At 32.4% G+C, this 21,874-nt stretch overlaps 1 protein-coding gene across 8 annotated transcripts in view; it reads right to left on the bottom strand.

Moving 5' to 3' along the window:
• Positions 1 to 16,096: 16,096 nt before the first annotated feature.
• Positions 16,097 to 21,874, bottom strand: part of LOC111718091 (uncharacterized) — a 48,347-nt gene continuing 42,569 nt past the window's right edge. For 6 of the 8 annotated variants that reach the window (XM_023493589.1, XM_023493622.1, XM_023493613.1 and 3 more), the window contains 13 exons: positions 21,673 to 21,855; positions 21,169 to 21,345; positions 19,485 to 20,903; positions 19,345 to 19,432; positions 19,138 to 19,265; positions 18,584 to 18,724; positions 17,746 to 17,847; positions 17,614 to 17,670; positions 17,160 to 17,195; positions 17,046 to 17,072; positions 16,936 to 16,977; positions 16,486 to 16,685; positions 16,097 to 16,379 (listed from right to left, as the gene is read on the bottom strand). In XM_023493589.1, coding sequence (XP_023349357.1) covers positions 16,144 to 16,379; positions 16,486 to 16,685; positions 16,936 to 16,977; positions 17,046 to 17,072; positions 17,160 to 17,195; positions 17,614 to 17,670; positions 17,746 to 17,847; positions 18,584 to 18,724; positions 19,138 to 19,265; positions 19,345 to 19,432; positions 19,485 to 20,903; positions 21,169 to 21,345; positions 21,673 to 21,855 — 2,836 coding nt within the window. In that variant the 3' untranslated portion in view covers positions 16,097 to 16,143. Of the gene's footprint in view, positions 16,686 to 16,935; positions 16,978 to 17,045; positions 17,073 to 17,159; positions 17,196 to 17,613; positions 17,671 to 17,745; positions 17,848 to 18,583; positions 18,725 to 19,137; positions 19,266 to 19,344; positions 19,433 to 19,484; positions 20,904 to 21,168; positions 21,346 to 21,672; positions 21,856 to 21,874 lie in introns of all 8 variants that reach the window. The other 2 variants (XM_023493597.1, XM_023493606.1) reach the window with 2 other exon arrangements.

Here is a 21,874-nt window from a genome sequence, read left to right as displayed (position 1 = left end):
CACTCTGGGCCGTAGTAAATTTTAGTTTGAACAGGACCTCCCCAGTTTGTACCGGCCTGCTAGATAACAGCGTGTACTGACCCGATCCTATTGTAAGTACGTCGCCCTAGCCAGACTGACATACGACAGGGGTCAATTTTCTTGGCATAGTCCGGTCAGAGGGCTAACTATGACAATTCCCATGGCGCGTTCAGACTTTTTACAGTACCCGGCCTAATCCTAGGCCTATTTGACCGACCCCACTGGCTTAGTCCACCGTGGTATAAGCACCAATTCACAAAACATATTAGTTTCTGTAAAATACTTAAATCTTTGTGCTTTTATTGTATTTTATTTTTAGTATTTCACAAAACCCATTTCGATTCGTGAACCGGAGGTAGCTTAGTTAGATTTGTACAGGGTGTCCCATGAAGCATGACAGTTTGTAAATAATATGGAATATCTTCTTCCCAATACTGTAATAGTTATTTGCATTTTTCATCGTTAAATAAAATCTTTTACTAAAATATATTCTACTATAATATGACTATACCATTAATATTCTTATAATTCTCTTTGTAATTAAACAACTTAAGTAAATATAGAAGAAATTTTAAATTATTCCCCAACTGTCATATTTCGTGGGACACCCTGTATATGAAATACACTACTCTCTAAAAGGTGATTGACCTGCCCTCAAAAGTTTCAGAGAAAATCCTTTATTTTATTTCTTTATTTTTTTCTTTTAATTTTTAACTTATTCTCTAATATTTAAATTTTCTATTGGTTTGCTTAAGTTTAAATATTTAAATAATTATAATTGGTTTCATTTGATTTATAGAAATACATAAATTTTATTTTTGGATTTTAGCAGCATAAACTAGGAAACCAGTGTTGAACAGGATTTACTAATTTCTTCTCAACAAACTCTAGGATGGACATTTTAGGTACAAATAACTGAGAATTCATCAACCTTTTGAGAAATCGGAAGAATCATGAATACAAATTGGATTTCTGTGATTTGCTGGGGTTTTGTCCCGGGACGGGTAGATACTGGTCTGCAGAAGGATCAAGGAAATGATGTCCTTGATGCACAGAAGAAGAAATTCTGCGGCAGTACGAATTTCGGATCGTAACAAAATGAAATACCTATAGCTTAGTTTAAAAGTCGACTATCTTAATCTCAATTAAGGTTGGCTTTGTAAGACAAATTGTTTATGTATTATTAAAAACATTTTAACAATGTTGAGATTTTTTAAAGAAAATGCTTTTGGTGGGTGTAAACTTCAAATATTTGTTATTTGAGATAAAAATACTGGACGTGGAGTAAAGGTTGCAGATGCTCGGAGACCTAGCGTGAGGTTCTGAGATGATTTTCATTGGCTAGGGGGTCATTCTGCGGGGCTCATGGCGGCTCTGCTAAAAAAATAACTTTTCTTAATGCACTGTCAAATTTAGACCCTGAAAGAAAAACGAACCAATTGAAGGCACAAATTAACATATGTTCGTTTGGTTTGGTTTGGTTTGGTTATTGGAAATGGAAATGTAACAGAATTAGTGTAAGTACATACGAGTGCTTTTTAACTTTCTACAAGTCGTTGAAAAAAATTAATTTGAATTAATTAAGCACTAATAATACTCATTAATAGTTTAACTTACAAATTTGAATATAATGGCTTATCGTCATGAACCTACCCTAGATAATACATATAAAACCGTTCAATGAATTTTATTTTGGTGTCTTCATGAAAAAAAGATTATTTTCTAAAAAAAATATTTTTCTTCTCAAAAATTGACGGTTTAATGTTGAATTTCTATGGAGAATATGTATCCCTGGTTTAAATGCTATCAAGCATATTAAATGAGGTTTGGCTTGAGGGCTGTATAGAGTGCAGATCCATATCAGTTCCTTATCAACCATTTTACTGCTAACAGTTTAGGCAAAAACAGGTATGTTTGGCAAATTCAGGGAAACTCGCGCCCCGGCCTTTCATAACCTTTATTTTAGTTTAGCAAATTGGTATTTTAAGTTTTGAGTAATCGATCTTGGTGTAAAATTAAGTCAGAAGAGCTAAGAATTAAAATTCGGTGATGGTGATGGACCAAATCTCTGTAGAGTAAAAAAAGTAGATGNTATAATACCGAACCGTAGGTATTTGTACAGTACAAGGTGTGTAAGTATAATACCGAACCGTAGGTATTTGTACAGTACAAGGTGTGTAAGTATAATACCGAACCGTAGGTATTTGTACAGTACAAGGTGTGTAAGTATAATACCGAACCGTAGGTATTTGTACAGTACAAGGTGTGTAAGTATAATACCGAACCGTAGGTATTTGTACAGTACAAGGTGTGTAAGTATAATACCGAACCGTAGGTATTTGTACAGTACAAGGTGTGTAAGTATAATACCGAACCGTAGGTATTTGTACAGTACAAGGTGTGTAAGTATAATACCGAACCGTAGGTATTTGTACAGTACAAGGTGTGTAAGTATAATACCGAACCGTAGGTATTTGTACAGTACAAGGTGTGTAAGTATTATACCGAACCGTAGGTATTTGTACAGTACAAGCCAAATTTTCATGCAAAGAATATAATTTGATTAAAGTTTACAATAAACTTCTCATTATTCATTCTTAATTATAATTGACGATATTGTTCTGCAATTTCCTTGACTGCAGTCATGTTGTGTGTCTGTATCAAAAGAGTGTGCGTGTGTAATAACGAACTTGTCTGCAAACCAGTTCTACTTGCTTTCTCATGCCAGACCAGTGTCATAGTGTCATTTCCCTCCCCTTTATTCTTATTCCCTGAATTTCACAAATTTTGAAGATATTTAATTTTTAAGAAAACATTTAAAATTTTGGCGCAATATTTATCAGATATTTGTTTAGGAAAAAATAATGGCGGAAGAGAATATTCATGGTCAGCTGATGGATGAACTCAAGGATGAGAATAATGTGGAAAAACTTAAGGTGCAAACTTTGCTTAAACAAATTGTTCATAATATAGAACTTGCCTAACATAAGACTTATTACTAAAATGGGAAGGACTTTATATGATGATGTTACAAAGCAAATAGTTTTACTAAACGTACACTTTTTAAAAAACTAATGAAGTGCAATGGGTCTGTTCACACTGCACATATTCTGTGTCTCATGCTCATTAAACTATTTACAGTCATAACTTGAGTCTAATAGACGTCATTCTATTTCATTGTAAATTGAAGTACACCCTGAGCCAAATTTAAAGAATTTGAATCGCGGCTCAAATATGGTTGTTTTCACTAAAAATTGAATTCATTGCTTCATGATTTATGCCGGCCCTCAATCGAACCCGTTCTTTTGCGGATTTAGGACGTGGCTCAAATTCATTAAATTCGGACACTGTTTGTATCTATAACTTATTTTCTGTCATACTTCCATCTCTCATTAAAAATCCATCTAATAATATCGTTAAATGTTTATCTACTTAAATATTTGAAATTTATAGTTCAACAAAAAAGTATAAAATGGCAAATACGAAAAATTTTATTTTCTTGATTAAAATTAGCTCCAACTTTAAGCCTAACTAATTTTACGTTTCAATATTTTTTCGCCCAGAGTTTAAAATATTAAAAGTTTAGCGTCAAATTCCATTTAATCTTTTAATAAAATCTTGATGTAAAACATGCTGGAAAGTTTAAATGCATTTTGTTATTTTTTATCTTTTAATAATTTCCGTTTTTTGTTGATTTGATTTAAAGATATATTTGTACAGGAGGTTACCACCACTCATGGGTCTGGGGCTGCATTTAATATGGCTATGGTAGGTTGTAAAGTTCTATTTAATGAATAACACTTTAATGAGGACTAAAAGACTCTGTGTCGGTCTAAATTTATATATTAAATTATCTTCTTATAACATTTTATTGATAAACAAATTGCTTCATGCATTTATTTATTCATCAGTGTCATCATCATCAGTATATATTTTATATATCTGTAAGCTGAAAAATTTCAAACATGAAACACATTGGTCAGCAATAATCAATCTTAATAAGCAATAGAAAATGTTCTAGACTTATTTTACATATTTTGTTTTTATAGTCCTGGCTGACCACTTTCTTATCCCATGGGCCATGTGTTTATCTAACATATATGTTTCCATGTACAGATACAACGTCTATAAGAGTCTAATTTTCTAAATATTTTAAATTCTTATATTTACGTTGTTTTTATAGTTTTCTTGTAGAAGTCAATGTCCCACAATATTCCGCAAATACACAAACATCTCTTTATGATTTAACTAGCTTTGCCCGTGGAATTTTTGTTAAAAAATCAGATAAAAAAATATTCGTTTTTATAGAAAAAATATCGAATTTTTTACCCTATGGTACCCTTAAGTTTCAGTCCAGTCGTTTGGCCAGCAATAGCTAACATGTACATATATATGTATAGATGTATATATGTATATATCATCATCGAAGAGCTTTATTATATATATAAATCTTGTGTTTAGTATGGAATAACTAAATTTAGTCGGGATAAATTGTCCAAAACTGAGACAACTGAAAAGATTGTCCTACCAGATGCTGAAACTATTCAAATGGTAATTTTTAAAACTTTCAAAATTAGGAATTTTACTCCCTAGTCCTATTTCAATACAAGGGACTTTTAATTAGAAGAAATAATAAAATTTAAACCTTGATAACCAGAAAATGTGGAATAGGAAGACGACATTATAGCAATACTTGAGTGTATTTGAAGTTGCTACAAAGTAAATAATTTTACTTAAAACTTATTGAATCACTTATTAAGTTAAATGTGTCTGTTTAAACTGCACAAATGCTGTGTTTCATGTTTATTAGACTATTTAAAGCCGAAACTTGAGCCTAAAAGTCGTCTTCCTATTCCAGTGTTTTCTGGTCATCACTGTTTACAAACTAATTTCAAGTGACCCTCCATTGTTGGAGGGGCATAATCCTTCATCTTCCCATCAAAATGAAATAAATCTTTATTTCGAAAAATTAAAAAATAAAACATCAATTACTATTTAGGAGAAAGCGGAGCAAGAGGCCGAGAAATAAATGTTAAAAATAATATTTTGTAGAAATTACCCAGCAAACATTGGTAAGCTCCGACCAGTCTGAGCCCAGCTTCCAATAACTAAAATTACTGTTTACTCAGCCATGAGTATGACATGATCATCTACATCTTCATCTTTGTCAAATGTTTGCTGGGTAAATTATAAAAATGCTTAAACGTTTTATCCTCCATAATTGTAGATCGCACTAATTCAAAAGAAACTAGTTATAAATGTTTTCAGCAAATACTGGTAAAAATTTAGAAATAAAAATAGAATCAAAATGTAGCTTGATCAACAAATAAGAGAAAAATAATAAACATTTTTTAGTGGGATTCAGACACTGTGCAGGAAAGGAAAACGACTGTTATTTTAAACATAACAATTGTGTAGTGTTCTGTACACAAACAAATTGTTTGTAAACAATAGTGTCGTAAAATTAACATACGATTAACAAACACATTGGAGTGTTCAGAGATATACAAACTATCGGTTTTTAACTTACGAACCAACAAAAACATAAATAAATGATTTAAAATAGTCAACAATCTTGTCAACCAACGGTTTCTAAACTTGAAAAACAATTGTTTTTAACTGAACAAAAAAATTGAAAAAAAAACTATAGTTTGTTTACTTAACAAACAATTTTTAAGAACGAACTTTTTTTACTGATTGAACAATTTAATTGAAACAAACGAAGTAGAAGGAAAATTAACAATAATTCGTAAAAGAAACGAAATAGTTGTCTTCTAAACGACTTAAAACAAAATGGGTAGTTAACAAACGATAGCAAAAGAATTGAAAAAAAGTCTAATGCGACCATCTCTATCGAAGAGTTTAGAAAAATTATTTTTCTTTAATCATATAGAGACGTTACAAATTTGATTATTTCGCCAAGTTTATCTTCTTTCAGCTTTCTTCCACTAAGCAAATATTTGAAGTCAGATTATTGAAAGAATTGAAAATGAAAATAAAAATTGTAATCAATTACACTTTTTCTGCATTTTACTCCATTTGTCTTCTTATAAGAAAGTCAAAAATATTTTTGACCCCCCCTCTCCATCAACATTATTCTAATTTCTGAATGAGCCCTTAAACAAAATAACAAAAATATTGTATAAAACAATTACCTGGGCAATAGTAGAAATGGAACTATTACTGCAAGAGTACCTTAAACGTCAAAAATAATTAAAACAATACATGAATACCGAGTGCACTGGGGTCTCGTTATCAGGAAACAACCGTTCTTTAATGGGAACGAAAGGAATTTATCAAGAACGATGCCATTGTTCCGAAAAAAAGAACGAACACATGGAACATGTTCTTGAAAATATTTAAACAATCTACAAATGAAAGAACATGGAACAAAGGGTTAAAAAGAACGGTTTGGAATAGTTCTATCAGGAACGCGTTCTAAATTATCTAGAAATAATAGAATGGGAGAAAATGGTAGTTTTAAATTATCTGTATAATTGTAAATTCTGTCAGTTTGGTGGGGTTAGCCGTGTTACAACCCTTTACTTAACATCTCCCCCACTTAGTCCCTCTTTCCTCAACCCATTCCAACTCGTTCCTTGGAACCGTTCTCGATCAAGAACACAAATAACTGAACGGAAAGGGGATGGAACGACTGAAATAAGAACGAACGATCTAGTGGACGGCCCTTATTCCAGAACGTGGAATAAATGATTTTAAAAAACAGTAACACGCCCAGCCCTATCCGTACTACATTTTAAGAAATTGTCCATTTCATTCATTCCATTTTTCTATTTTTGATGTCCCAATTTTTTTTTCAAACGATGGTTAATAAATAATCATTGATCATATTCAAAAGTAAGAAAATTATCGTTATAAAAAACAAAAGATTGTGTGCTGTTTTTAAAAACTACCTTTTAAAAAATTAAAAATCAAAGTATGAAAACTTGCTATGGTTGCAGTGTTATTATTTCTACGATAAGCAAATTCACAAACGCTAACAAATCTTTAATACAACATACATAACTCTAGTTCATTCTAATTGTCTAACAAATTTTACTTTAAAACATTTTTGACAAAAAAACTTCGTTTTTGCTTGAAATCTCCATTTGTTTCGCTTTTTTGTTTTCAAGAGATTAAAACTAAAACTTAATTATTTTGAATTGTTCGTTTTATCTAAAAACCAAGATTCGTTAATTTAATAAAATCCAAAACGATTGTAAATAATCCAATATTATTAAATTTTTAAAAACCTACCTAGGCCGGCTACCATCATTACCAACATATTCCTATCTAAATAGTAATACAGTGAGAACCTAAAAACTCTGTAAAAGGAAGACGACTTTTCGAATAAAGTTATAACTAAGCCCATTGTGCATGAAACACAGCAATTGTGTAGTGTAAACAGACCCATTCCACTAAATTAGTAATTTGGTAATCCATTGTTTTCTTGTTATCACTGTAGTAAATTAGAAAAATGTTTTTAATTGCTGAAGTATGGGCTATTTTTGATTTCTTGAAAAAAAAGCTCTCAATTTTAAATTAGGAAATGTGAAGCAGGGAATTTTTTGGAAAATATAAAGTAAGAGATGAAGATAGATGATTGTCGAGAAATTTTTAAGATTCATTTAAAATTTTTGAGATTGTGACATGGCATGCCTCCTGGCAGGTTGTGATATGGCATGCCTCCCAGCAGGTTGTGACATGGCATGCCTCCCAGCAGGTTGTGACATGGCATGCCTCCCAGCAGGTTGTGACATGGCATGCCTCCCGGCAGGTTGTGACATGGCATGCCTCCTGTCCGGTTGTGACATGGCATGCCTCCTGGCAGGTTGTGGCACAATTACCCAGCAGGAATTGGCTTGAAAAATCCAGTAGAATTTTGAAGATTGAATTTTTGCTCTTGCTAAACAATTATACACCATAAAAAGGTCTAATCGGTCTCAAATGAATCCTAACAAATGTCAATACAAAACTACACTCTCAGCTCAACACCATGTCTAGCCAGTCTCCCTCTTTAAACATTTAATTTTTCTGGCTTTTAGATCACTACAAAGAAATCTAAAAATTCCGACAGGATTAATAAAGCTTTATTATACATGTAAACATAATTACACATTACACAATAAATGTTAAGATTATTTGCAGATGAAACATTGCTGCTTTTCTACATTTTTTCCCCTTTTTGTGAATATTACAAAGTTTTACATTTGTTTGAAATTGTGGAATTAACATTTTAGCATATATTCAGAAACGAATACAAGATTAGCAAGAGATAAAAGGACATTTTTGTTTTATAAACTCTAAAATATCCTTATCAAATGAAACCAATAAAACAATTAAAACATATAGAAAGAGCCGTGCTATTGTGATTTGAGCTGCAACACTGGAAGTAGAAGAGGTGATGGCAAGTGAACTCACGACCAGAATGATAAGTACTGCAAGTCCAAACACAGTGATGAAGCTGGCGGTTCTAACACATAAGTTCTTGATTATGGTTTTGGATTTATCGACGCCTGTCTGATTGTTCAAGTTTAGATTTGTGGGGGAGATGGTTTTAGGAATTAAACAGGGTTTAGAAGGTTTGATCACTAGTTGTTCCAGGGCGAGTATTGGCATAGAGTTCCTTCTCTGACTTATTCCTGAACTTATGCTTGGTCCTAATCTTGGCAAAGATTCTGAACGGGGAATGTTAGTTTGCTCTTCCTGTATCTGATCAGCTCTTTCGGTAGAGGTTTGTAGGTGAATAGCTACTGCTTGTGGTTCCACTTTAGCGGCTTTCTTCATTTTGGAATACTCCTTGAAGATCACATAGACCACTTTGAATATTTCCAGCACTATTGAACAGAGTATCATTAGATGAATCAATAGTAAATGGGAACATGGTTTGCGATCACTCTCTGCCTGTGTTGTAACATTCAATTCATTTTCAGCTGTCAGATTTCCTTGTGTGGTGCTCCGAATCCCTAATTCAGCTTTAAAAACTAAGATTACAATGCTCTTCTCAGCTGACACTTCATCCGAGCAATATACCAAGTTATATGCAAAGTCTGATAAACCAATCATTACAGCCAAGAATCCAATTATCATGACACCTGAAGGTGGATGGACCAAGTGGAAAACTACCGGGTTCATGAACAGAAGAAGTCTTCCTGCTGATAGAGCACTCATCAAGGGAAAAAACATCACAGCGTGACATCTGAGAGAGAGAATTCCAGCACTTAGCATAGGGTGAGCTTCAACCAGTGCCACAAGTTCAGAGTTAAAGAAATAGGCTACAATTGACATGAAGAAGCTTCTAATGGTTGCCAAGAGAATAGCGCTCACAAATAAAGTGAGAATTCTGTTCAGTAAGTTCCTTTGTGCTGGTGGTCGAGTTATGAGAAACCAAATCAAAAAAACTGAGGCAGTCAAAGTTAAGATGAAGCCCAAAAAGTTAACTCCCAAAGTATATAAGTTGGGCATTTCCGGTACAAATGCTATTAGCAAAGAATATGCTACAATGAGACATATTTTGATTAAGCTGTTTGAAGTCATCTTCTTGGATTACCTCGCATATAAGAAAGAGGATTTGACTGAACAGAATCAAAAGTTGGTCATAACCTAGCAACATGTTCTCTATCTGTAAACAGAGAGAAGATGTTGTGACAACCATTTTAAGCTCACTCATAGTGGCACACAGGCTCGGATAAAGGGCAAGTTAAAAAATGCTATGTGTGCCTAATAATAAGGAGACAGGTTATCCCTTAAGCAAGAGAAGAATTAATTAAGGTTAACTTTTTAAAAATGGTTTAAAAAACTGCCTTAATTAAAAAACTTTGTTGCAACGATTGTTCTTTTTTTAGCCAACTCCTGTCAAAGAAAATCTGAGGATTAGAGGCTAAACTGAAAGAGAGCTGTTAATCTCTAATGCATTTGAAAATTGTTTTGAAATGCTACCTACGTAAGTTTTTAAAATGTTATTGTTCAACATCTTCAGAAATCAGATTGTATGTTATTTTTATGTATGGAAAGAAAACTTTTTAACATTTTTTTAGTTTTTTAATGGTTTTCCAAAAATATTTTTTATTAAGAAGCTAACGATCAAAGTAATATGATATGGAAAGAATAATTATTTTATGCAAAGAGGGTCAGAAAGAATAATTATTTTATGCAAAGAGGGTCAGTTTCAATAAACTTTTGTTTTCTTTTTTATTTCAAAAATGGTTTTTTCTCCATCTATATATTTACTTTGCTTGTCCGTCTGTCTGTTTGTTTGTTTGTTCTTTTGTATCCAGTAAACGTCAATATGGTTAAACCGGTTTGGCCCAAATTTTGTGTGGTACCTCACGTTGCCCATGGAAGGTTTATGAATGATCAAAATTTCAAAAACTTGCATCCAACAAAATTCGATTTTCATTAAATTTTAAAAAATTTAGAAAATCCACTTCACTTTTTTTATGAAATCCAGGAGGTTTATTTTTTACAATGTACACACAGAGAACATGCTCAGAATTGAAATAAAAGATGGGCGCGAAGCCTTAAAAGCCAAGTAACTTAAAAGCGGCTAACACTAGAAGCTCAAACTTCTCCATTTTTCATAAATATTTTTTTCATGCAAAGGGTAGGGTGGAGGACAGTCAAACGAATTTAAAGTGGATTTAATAACATGTGTCACATGTTAATATTTGTCAACAGTAAAAGTAAATATTTTTCAACGTTTTTCTGACATATTTTTTACTTATTTTTAAAACTTCTCTAACCATTACATAGTTAAAGGTCTATTTTAACTTTATTTTAACTCTAAGGGCAAAATCATATTAGACTAAAAAAGTCGAATCGGGATAGGGTTAACAAAGAGTGTTGAATGACCCCCTTTAGTTCCATATCTTAAGTTTGAAATTGTTCTCTATGACAGCTTAATCTTGAGTCTTTTCCCTAATTTTTTTTTGGTTAGCCGGGATTTCCGTTGGATGTTTGAGATTTAAATTAACTAAACTTTCAGTGAGTTCTGCAGTAATTTACAGTACACTGACCGGAGATACAATTGTTTAGTGGAGAGGATTGCTTGCCTGACATCATTGATGGAAGATGGGGCATAGGTGGAATAGAAGCCATTGAAAATTCTCTTCCCTGATCTTCCTGCACATTGTGTTGTAAATATCGGATTTGCATATATCTTCTGTCAGGGGCAAAATTTGGCATGGAGAAATAAAGGCAAATGTTAAGAATGAAAAATTAGCTTTTCTTACACTATGACAAACTTTAACTCTGAAATAATAGGAAAACAACCCAAAAACGAACCAACCGATGACACATCACTACCTTGACTGTTCAATTTTGATTATTCATCCTAACTCTAATATCCTACTTAATTACCGAAAAAAACTTGCAAACACTAATTTCTAAGATAAAAAAGGTTTAAATATTAAACGTCCAGTGGTTTTGATATTTTCATGGTTTACATACAAACTTACATTCCTATACAAATCTTACATAAGGAACAATCATATTTTTATCGAAACCAGAAAACAATTCAATTTAGATATCTTATTTCATCATAAAATTATTATCATAAATTTTTAGTTTGCAACTAAACTATTTCTATAAAAGATATGAACTCTTGTATTGTGGATATCGAGATTAATAATACTTGATCTTGATCTTTTGTTAATCTACAGATTAATCTATAGCAATCTTGAAAATCCGATTATAAGCGAGTCTGCAGACCCTTATTCACCGTCTTTTATCACACCCTGTACAATTTTGTGAGTGGAAAGGGTGGTAATTTTCCTTTTTAAATCCAAATCATTTGAATTCACCTGCTTAAATCCTGGTGAAAGGGACATAGAATTCATTGTTAAAATACAAGATTCTGTTTGTAGTTTGTTTTTCTTTAATATTTCTGAAACGAATTAATTTATAAATTAGATAAAAAATGTTATCAAAGAATTTAAGTTTAGAATGCAAAAAATGAGAACTTCACAACAGTCCACTTAAGCCTCTGTCTAATCAACAATAAGTCAGTTTAAGAGAAACCACAACTAGAATTAATTTATTTTCACTCAGAATAAGGGGATATCTCATTCATAATTTAGTCGTCTCGAAATTATCAATGTTAGTGTAGTATGATTTGTTCCCAAATCATGTGTTTGATATATTTTGAATAAATATATCTTTCATCTTTCTAATTCTTTGATTGTAAAGCTTTTTTAAACTCTCCTATCCTGTTTTCCTTGTATACAAGGGGATGATTTTTTAAACTCTCCTATCCTGTTTTCCTTGTATACAAGGGGATGATTTTTTAAACTCTCCTATCCTGTTTTCCTTGTATACAAGGGGATGATTTTTTAAACTCTCCTATCCTGTTTTCCTTGTATACAAGCAAGGGGATGATTTTTTTAAATGTCAAAACGGTACAGTGTGACATATAAACTGGGAAATAGGAAGACGACTTTCAAGTTATACCGGGGAGGGGCCGGGTTCTATGAGGGAAGCCCCAGTGGAACAGGAAACTAAACGAACTCAATAGCGTTCAAACTATCCATAAGTTCCAACTCAAAGTGTAAAAAGAAAAAAGTAATTACTTAAAAGATTCAAGTTGGCTTAAACTCACTGAAAAGATTTTATTTAAATCTTAATTTTGAACCTTTTCAAGAAATCAACTAATAATGAAAAAAAAAAAGAATTTTAACAGTAGGTGAAGGAATACAATCATTTTTTCTTCAAGAAACCATTTTCATTGGAGTTCTGTTGGAGATCCCCATGGACGTCTAGTGGGAGACTCACGGATTCTCGTTGGAGACCCACATATTTCGGTCTCCAATGAAAATATGGGGATATCCAACAAAAATCTGGGGTCTCCAATGAAAAACTGGGGGGCCTCTATACAAGAATATGAGGGTCTCCAACGAGACGTCTGTGGGGGGTCTCCAATAGAACTCCAATGATGATGATTTCTTCCTAGACTCTTGAAACGTTACACCCATGAAAAAAGGTCAAGGCTGAAAAACAACCAATGTTCATTAAGAACTTGAAACCTGGCAATCTGCAGTAACTTGGATGCTATTGGAAAAGCCCTACAATTTTTATATTATTTTATACACTGTAAATGAAGTAAAGGAGTTATATTTGTTGAGTAAATGTAGTTTAGAAGATAAGTAACATAGAATGACTGGGCAGGTTTCCAGAGGGTGGAGGAGATATAACTGTTTATTTCCCTGTGATGGTTTACAAGCATAACGATACATGGTCAAAAAGAATAAAATATATTAGAGTGGAATTTATTCGAAAAAAGTGTAAAACGGCCATTTTGTTGTACTGTTTCCATACTGCAGGTGTACTTCACATATTTGTGCTATATAACCTTTTGGGCCCTGGAACATCATTTTATAGAAAAGTTTTCTTGAAAATTATTTGATTTTCTCTAAATCAATTCTCTGATAGCCTGTCTTGCATTCCCGAGTTCATTTCAGCAAAGGCTTCGAAAAAAATCAATTTGATGTTTTATTTAGTAAAAAACATATTTTTTATTTGAAGTAATCAAACAGTAAAGCCAATATTTTTGAAATACTCAAGATACCTGCAAAATATTAAAATTGAGGATGAGGAAGGTAAATGGTTTTAACTCTTTAATTTCAATTTCATAACTTTTATACAGTGTGACTCATACAACTGTGAAATGGAAGGAAAACATTTAACCAATCTAATTTATGTATGCTTTAAGCCTTGTTAGAAAGTATAACGGCTCTGAGACAGCTGAGGGGCATGCGTAAAGGGGGGAAACAACCCTAGAAAATTGCGAGAAGCTTCTATGTGTAGAATGTTCAGATACTTAAATTCTATTTTAAGAATGGATTGAAAACATTTTCCCTGTGGAACACTTAATAAATACTTGAAGTAAAAATAATTTATGGCTATTTGTAATAGCTCAAAGGAAAAAAAAACTGTAAAACTGCAGACAAAATATCTATCTAAATTGCCTTTGACAAAAGGAAGCATATTGCATAAATCTTGCAGGGAAATTTTGCATCTTTTGCTATGTGATTGAATTTTTAAAATATTTTGATATTTTCAAATCTGAATTTTTTTGCTTTACTGGTTCATCAACATAGCTCGATATCTGAGTAACAATGAGGGAGATATTATTATTTGCTAAATCCTGACAAGGAGGGGGGGCGGGAGAATTTCATTTCCCCCCACCTTCTGACTTAGTCCTAGAATCCCCTTGCTAGAGTCGTCTTATAATTGTTTTGCTTTTTGGGACAGACAGTATGTGTTCTGCATTGATTTAAGAAAATCATTTAAATTTTAGGAAAAATATTTATTGGCAAAATTGAAACCCTTATTACTTTTTGTTTGTTTTTGTTTTCAATGACATACAAAGAGAAACTGTTCACAATTAAATTAAAAGCCTAAAAAATTAATTTAAAACAAGATATTAATTGCAGTATACAAAAGAGTCTGAAGCAAAAAAGATTAACAATTCTGTAGGTATTCACTTTACAAACGATGATTTTTACATTTCAATGTTTAATCAAATAATGATTTAAATTCACATTTAACAAATACACACGTTAAAAGTTATTTAACAACTTTATAAAACAAAGAAATTGGAATGGATATGTTCAGGGATCTTACTGTATTAGTGGGATGTACTGCGAATAAGGAATTGAGGTTTTGCCACAGACTTAAATGTTCTTATCCCTTCATCTTTGCAGCCTGATTGTGTAAACCTTAGATATTTCAAACTAAAAATACTTGATCTACAGAATTCATAGTTTGAAATATTAAATTTCTACAGCATCAGGTTGCATACTTGGATTAAAAAGTAAGCGTTTGAGGCAAAGATTCAATTCCTTTGTGAACATTTAGATGAATTGTACACCTTGAACTCCCTGTCAGGCTGAAAGGGATTGACAAAATTCATACCAAGGGATTGTTTAATTTCCACTCTAATATATTCTATTCTCTTTGTACATGATCCACAACAATATTAAAATTTACGTGTCGACTCTAAATTTTATACTTTTAGTATATAAACTTCATTGATGCGCTTTGTGTTGATGATTTTGAATGAAAAATTCAGGGGTTCAAAAAGAGCATTGACTGAAGCCCCCCTCCCCCGCAGGGTCGTAAATTAGAGGATCAGAAGAGCTGACTTTTTTGTTCTTATTTAAATGCATATATGCCTTGATTTCATCTATGTGTTTGTACAAAAAAAACGTTTTTTGCCCCAAAATAAAAGTGTTTTTTTTTTAACATTTAAGTGATGGGGGGGGGGGGGCGGAGTAGGTCTTAACTGTTTTTGAAAATTTAGTTTTCACTTTTCAAGAAGTCATTAGGATAGGCAACCCCCCCCCCTCCCTCCGTATATTTTCCCGTAAGGAAATAGGATGAAATGAGACAAATAAATAAGAATTTATAAAAATGACAATTTTATGAGACATGAATATGATTGACAGTTGAGACGTACTAACAATCTGAATTTATATTTGATGATAATTCACATGAGGGGGGGGAGGCAAGCTGCACCCATATAGCCTCCATCCCGCAATTGACTCACAAACATATACTGTTAACTGTGTGCTTACCAACGAGATTATGTGCATAGAGTAATGATGTACGCTAATCCTTTACTAATTTTATAGGCCATAAACTATACTGAGAGCGTATACTGCATATTTGTTTATTATACGTTGATTCTGGCCTAACCTATAGTATATCAATATTAGTAAACAGTTGTAAGTGTATAGTAAAGCTAACTGAGCACACAGGTAGAGAACTATCTTCCCCCCTGGTGCTTAACCGTATCGCTTCCTAGCCGAACCTATATATCTTCCGGCAAAAAGTTATAACTTCTAAATGCTTATTATATAGAAATACAGCTTTAACTTAAGACGACATGGCATCTAATATAACTTAAACAAATTAGGAATTCTGGAACAGGGTTCTGAAAATTTACCGTTTATGGGGAAAATCATTCCAGAATTGATTCATTATGGAAATGAAAAATTCTTAAACTTAAACCATAACCCGTAATCCAGGTAGAATGTATGCAAGGTTCTGTTAAACCTGGGAAATTGATTTCACTTAATTTAAATTTTGAAAGGTTTTATTAGATAAATTTATAGATAAATGAATTTATGGATAATCATTATGTCCTCCACCTTGATATTCATATCCATCTACAACTCCATAACTAAAAGTCTTCTTAGTTGTAGACTCTCCTCCAGATTTCCCGGGCTCTCCTCCTTCACTTTTTTCTCCATGTGTACCATAGTTTAAGCTCTTCTTGGGCTTTCCTCCTTCACCATTTCCCTCATGTGTACCATAGTTTAAGCTCTTCTTGGGCTTTCCTCCTTCACCATTTCCCCCATGTGTACCATAGTTTAAGCTCTTCTTGGGCTTCTCCTTCACCATTTCCCCCATGTGTACCATAGTTTAAGCTCTTCTTGGGCTTTCCTCCTTCACCATTTCCCCCATGTGTACCATACTCATATCCACTTCCAACTCCATAACTAAAAGACTTCCCAGGCTTTCCTCCTTCGCCATTTCCCTCATGTGTACCATAGTTTAAGCTCTTCTTGGGCTTTCCTCCTTCGCCATTTCCCCCATGTGTACCATACTCATATCCACTTCCAACTCCATAACTTAAAGACTTCTTAGTTGTAGACTCTCCTCGTCTAAATATTTGCAATACAAAATAAATAAAACAACAAACTCTTTGGTCAACAATAAAAATAAAAAGTATAACTTTAAGATAGGGTTAATTTAATTATTAATACACTAATTTTCTAAATCATGAGTTTTTAAGATAAATGCAATTGCTATATTGCTATACTTTTACTTTAAAACCTAATTCTGGGGGGGGGGGGTAAAAAAAACATAGATTTAGAGGTCCCAAGCCTTTTTAGGGCTAAAAACTAAAATTACTTTGGAGGTTTATTGGGGTCATCATAAGAACTCCATTCCGCACTAAAAAAAGAATATATTATTTTTCAACAACTTTGGCAAAAAAAATGCATAATGAAAAAAATCTCTACCTTGGTTCTGGTCCCTCAAACTCATATCTAAAAAAATAATACATATTAAAAACTGCAGATGGTTTTAACTTACAAACAAATGTTGTTTACATTGTAAGGAAGAATTTAACTTACCCATCAACCACTCCATACGAAAAATTCTTTGATTCCCTAAAACATGGTTTATACAAAATTCATCGAAATTTAACTTTTCATTTTTGGGCTACCCTTGCGGTATTAAACAAAACTAAATTAAGATAATTTCATTTCATACACCAATTAAATATAAAACAATTTTACATTTTCCATTGTTTCTTTTTTCCACTGTGAAGACCTAGATGTGAAAAATTGAGCTATGGACCTGTATTGCAATTATATACCTCATTTTTATATTTTTTGAGAGTGAGGCATTGGGCAAACATCCCCCCCCCCCCCCTCCCCCAAGCTATAGATGCTATTTAATGCTTTAGACTTTAAAATGTACTCCAAATAATTGGTTTATTTGGTTTAAATGTTATTATTGCATGATTTCTATAAAAAATTTATATCCAAAAAATGCAGTTTTAGATTTAACAAATAAATTACTTACACATATATTGGCATAGGGGTTTCAAACTGAGGATAGTTCGCAATATCTTTCTCAATTCTAAAAAATATATTCTAACCAAATGAATTCCTTATTTATGGCACATAGGAAAGTGTAGAATTTCTAAACTTTTACCTTTTGCGAATGCATATTTTCATTTTTTCTCCAGGCAGTGCTGATGGTTCTCTACACTCATTATCATTGGGACAATCATTATCTGACTGACACAAGATTCGTCTGAAATTAATATTACATATCTTATACTGACCATGTTGTAAAAAGTCACCATAAATAATTCACAATTAAGAAGTTTAAACTTATATGCCAAAGAAATCGTTGATTTACTTTTGTAAACATCTGTTAAAGTTGTTATTTTCAGAATATAATCAGAATTGGGATTTAACACAAACCAGTAAAATCATTCAACAAGACTTGCCCAGTTAAAGAACTCTGCATTATTTACTAGATCTGAACTCAGCATTATGAATCGTTCACTTGAAACTTGTTGTCAGAGAAGCCTCTTAAAGGGAGTGTTCGCTGAAAATGAAAGGGGGTATAGGCTTAATGCGATAAAAAAGCGCTTTTGATTGCTACTAATCTGACTTCTATCTGTTGCGTCTATAAGGAGAAAATTGTTAAAGACGTCTCATACCGAATAACTTAGCGTCCAAAAAATTGAGAAAATTGCAACATACGACTTAGATCGTAAAAAATCAATTTAATTTTAAACAAATCATATAGATATTACAACCTACAGCCATCGATTATCTTTCGCCACATTTGTATATAGTTTATGTAAAGCCTATGCCCCCTTTCATTTTTCGCAAACACTCCCTTTAAGACTACAATGTTAGTCCTTTTATAAATAAAAAATGAAAACCATCTCTTTTACCTTGGTCTAAACTTACACAAATAGTCACCATCACATTCTTATTAAAAATAAAAAATAAAAAATGAAAACCATCTCTTTTACCTTGGTCTAAACTTACACAAATAGTCACCATCACATTCTTTTCCCACTTTAGCATTTTGATTACAGAATTCTCTGCGAATTATAATCTTGTCCCAAGTTGCTTTATCAGATTGGTTATTACATGTAAACATTGATTCATCCCTAAAATAGTTTAAAGGTAAATGTTGTTCTTCAAGTTACCTTTAATTTTAAATATTTGAATGTCTTTGATTTGACAAATAACATTTTTTGATACATTTTCAAACAATTTTTGGGTTAAAATAGCCTGAAATTTAATGTTTGTTGCAATTGATTCAACCATTTTCTGAGAAAAATGTGGATGAATTTTTAAATCTGGAAAATAAGAAAACAAAATGAACGCAAAAAGTGTCACCAGTAACTTGAAAATCATTTTAAATGAGTTTCTGTACAATTCTTGATTTATGTTCATTGGACTATCTAAAATTTTTAATTATATCTGACGTCTTGCTATTTCACAGTTTTAAGGATCTTACGGTATAGTTATGTCATTTCTGAATTTACACATTACACAATACATATCTATGAACACATACTTAACACAATGATCTTCAAGCCAGTGACATGTTTCACCCAGTTCTTCATTACAAGGATTATACATTTTTGCCCACTTCAATGTCATTTTACACGTCTCTTTCTCCTTGTGGTGAACACACACACCATTCTAAAAAATTACAATTTAAAGAGCTTGGAATAATTGTCCTTTAATATGATTAGGAAGATTGAAATATACTGATAAATACCTCACTGCAAACATAGTCATCTGTTTTTGGACAATCAGCGCTTGAGCGGCACAATATGTGAAGCAATTCAGGAGCATAACACTGCCCACTTAATAATTAACTTATAATTTATGCTATCAAAACTTTTTATCATAAATTACCTCAAACATTTTTCGGTTTTGGAACAGTCACTGTCTCTTCGGCATTTTGTTGACATCCATGGGGGTGTTCCCTCTTTAAAGCCCCTGTCATTCATAGTTGAATTACACCAATTATTTTTGAGACAATGTCCTGTAGTTCTAAAAGGGAACTTGTGATAACAATCTTGATCATCTACACACCATTCATAAACGTCATATACACAATCGCCCTGGAAGCAGAATGGCTTCTCTTTTGGGCAATCCTTGTGGATTTTGCATTTTTGATCAGGTATTTCAACAGTACATTTTCCTCTTAGACACTTTTTCACCTCTAGAGGACAGTCAAAATTATTTTCACATGACAGAATTTTGTTGGTGCATATTCCTCCTATACAAATTGGTGAGTGTGCATAACAATCCTTGTTTGTGTTACACCATCTTCCTCTTTGATTAAAGCATTTATATAAGTAACATTGTTGATGAGACTTAGGACAGTCTTTGTTTTCGAGACAACCATTTACAGGTGTGAAAATGTCTCTACAAATTTCATTATAGCATTTTTCTCCTTTAGGGCAGTCAGAATGATCTACACAACCACCCTCTGGTTTAAAGTTTACACAAATTCCATTTACACACCAACGATTTCTTCCACACTGGGTATTGTATGTACATTCTGTCATTGGTGGAGAGTATGGTTCTGCAATAAGTGGTCTGCAAATCTCATTACAGATCACTGATCCATAAGTTGGTCCACAATCTGTAATTACATCACAAAGTTCTCTTCCTGGTTTTCGGCAGATACTATTAATGCACATGGGAGTATCTCTGGGACAGTCAGGAGAAGCATAACATCCGGTTGGTACTTCAAACTGACACTTTCCAAAGAAACATCTTTCATATTCCTTGCAATCTTTATGACGTACACATTCTGTGGAGCTTTCCAGACAATCATAGCTTTGGTGGTCTTCTGGAAATACTATTTTAGATTTCTCTCTGCACCAGTTGCTTACACATATTTGAGTTTCTAAGCATTGGGTAGAAAATAAACATCCAATCAGTACAATATCCTTCATTTTAGGATGTGGAGAAATACATTGAGATTGAGGTGAGCATTTTTTAAACATTTTTGGACAATCTGAATCTTTTTTGCAAGAGATTATTGGTGGTGATCTTGTACACAAATTGTTAATACAATATCCAGAACCCTTTGGACAATTTATATGGTAATTACAATCAGACACAAAATGTTTCACGCACACTTTTTGTACTTCATGGCACATAAAGCTTTTATCACAATCACGATTTGATTTACATTTGTGACTAATGCATTTAGAATTTTCACATTTCATTCCTGAAGGACAGCTTTTACATCTATCACAGGGCAAGTTAAAGCATTTTCCATCTATGCATACTTTACCATCAGTACATTCCGGATCACATCTAAAAACAATGTGTTTACAATCACATTTACCTCACTTTAAGAGGACAGTTGATCCAGAGAAAAACAGAATAATAACCCAATTTTATATGAACTAAAGTGAAGTTGAATCCTTTACATGGTAAACTCATCTTTTATTTACTCTCAAAGGTTACATTCATTCCACAATTTTCCAAAAAGAACTTTTTGTTAAAACATCATTAAAAATGTAAATCTATCTGGCAATGTATTGGTCAAGGAATGTGAAATATTTTGGATAAAACTAACCTTTCTATTTTTATTGGTTTCGGAGGTAAACATTTTCTCATGTCTGATCCATCTGATGTTATACATTTATCAATTTTTTTCTGTTCTCCAAGACAGATTGGACAATCAGGATGTATAGGCATGCACAAACAGTTTCCATCTGCTACTTTAACTACAGTATCACGATAAACACCACAACTGCAATATTGAAATAAATTGTCATGCAATATATAATTGATTTTCAATAAATATTTTTGGTTTTAAAATGAAGAAAAAAAGTCATTTATGCATCAATGCAAACAAAAGATTATTACAAATGTGTTTTTTCAAATTAGAACAAAAAGTGATTTTTCATATATGTCTAATATGTCAAACAACTTGAAATGAAATATGGAATATGAAATGAAATATAGAATTTTAATTAATAATTGAAACAGACTACAAAAAAGATGGAAGAAAATTCAAAATTGTGAGATCTTAAATGCATTTACTTTAAACTTAGATTTGAATACTTGAAATACTTACGCGTCTTCTGGACAAACACTTGAAAAGGTACACAACCCAATGTGTTCATAGTTTACTCTTCTTGATAATGTGAATACAGATGTGCATGGTTGATGAGAACAAAATCCAGTTTTAAAATGGGAACAATCTGGAATTCTGATACATGTGGGTGTGTCTAGCTTTTTCCTGCCAAATCTTTGACCTCTAAGAAAAGAACCAATAA

The sequence above is a fragment of the Eurytemora carolleeae genome, unplaced genomic scaffold (genome assembly GCF_000591075.1).
Source record: "Eurytemora carolleeae unplaced genomic scaffold, Eaff_2.0 scaffold161, whole genome shotgun sequence".
NCBI lineage: Eukaryota > Metazoa > Arthropoda > Copepoda > Calanoida > Temoridae > Eurytemora > Eurytemora carolleeae.
This window is presented reverse-complemented; position numbering and strand designations above follow the sequence as displayed.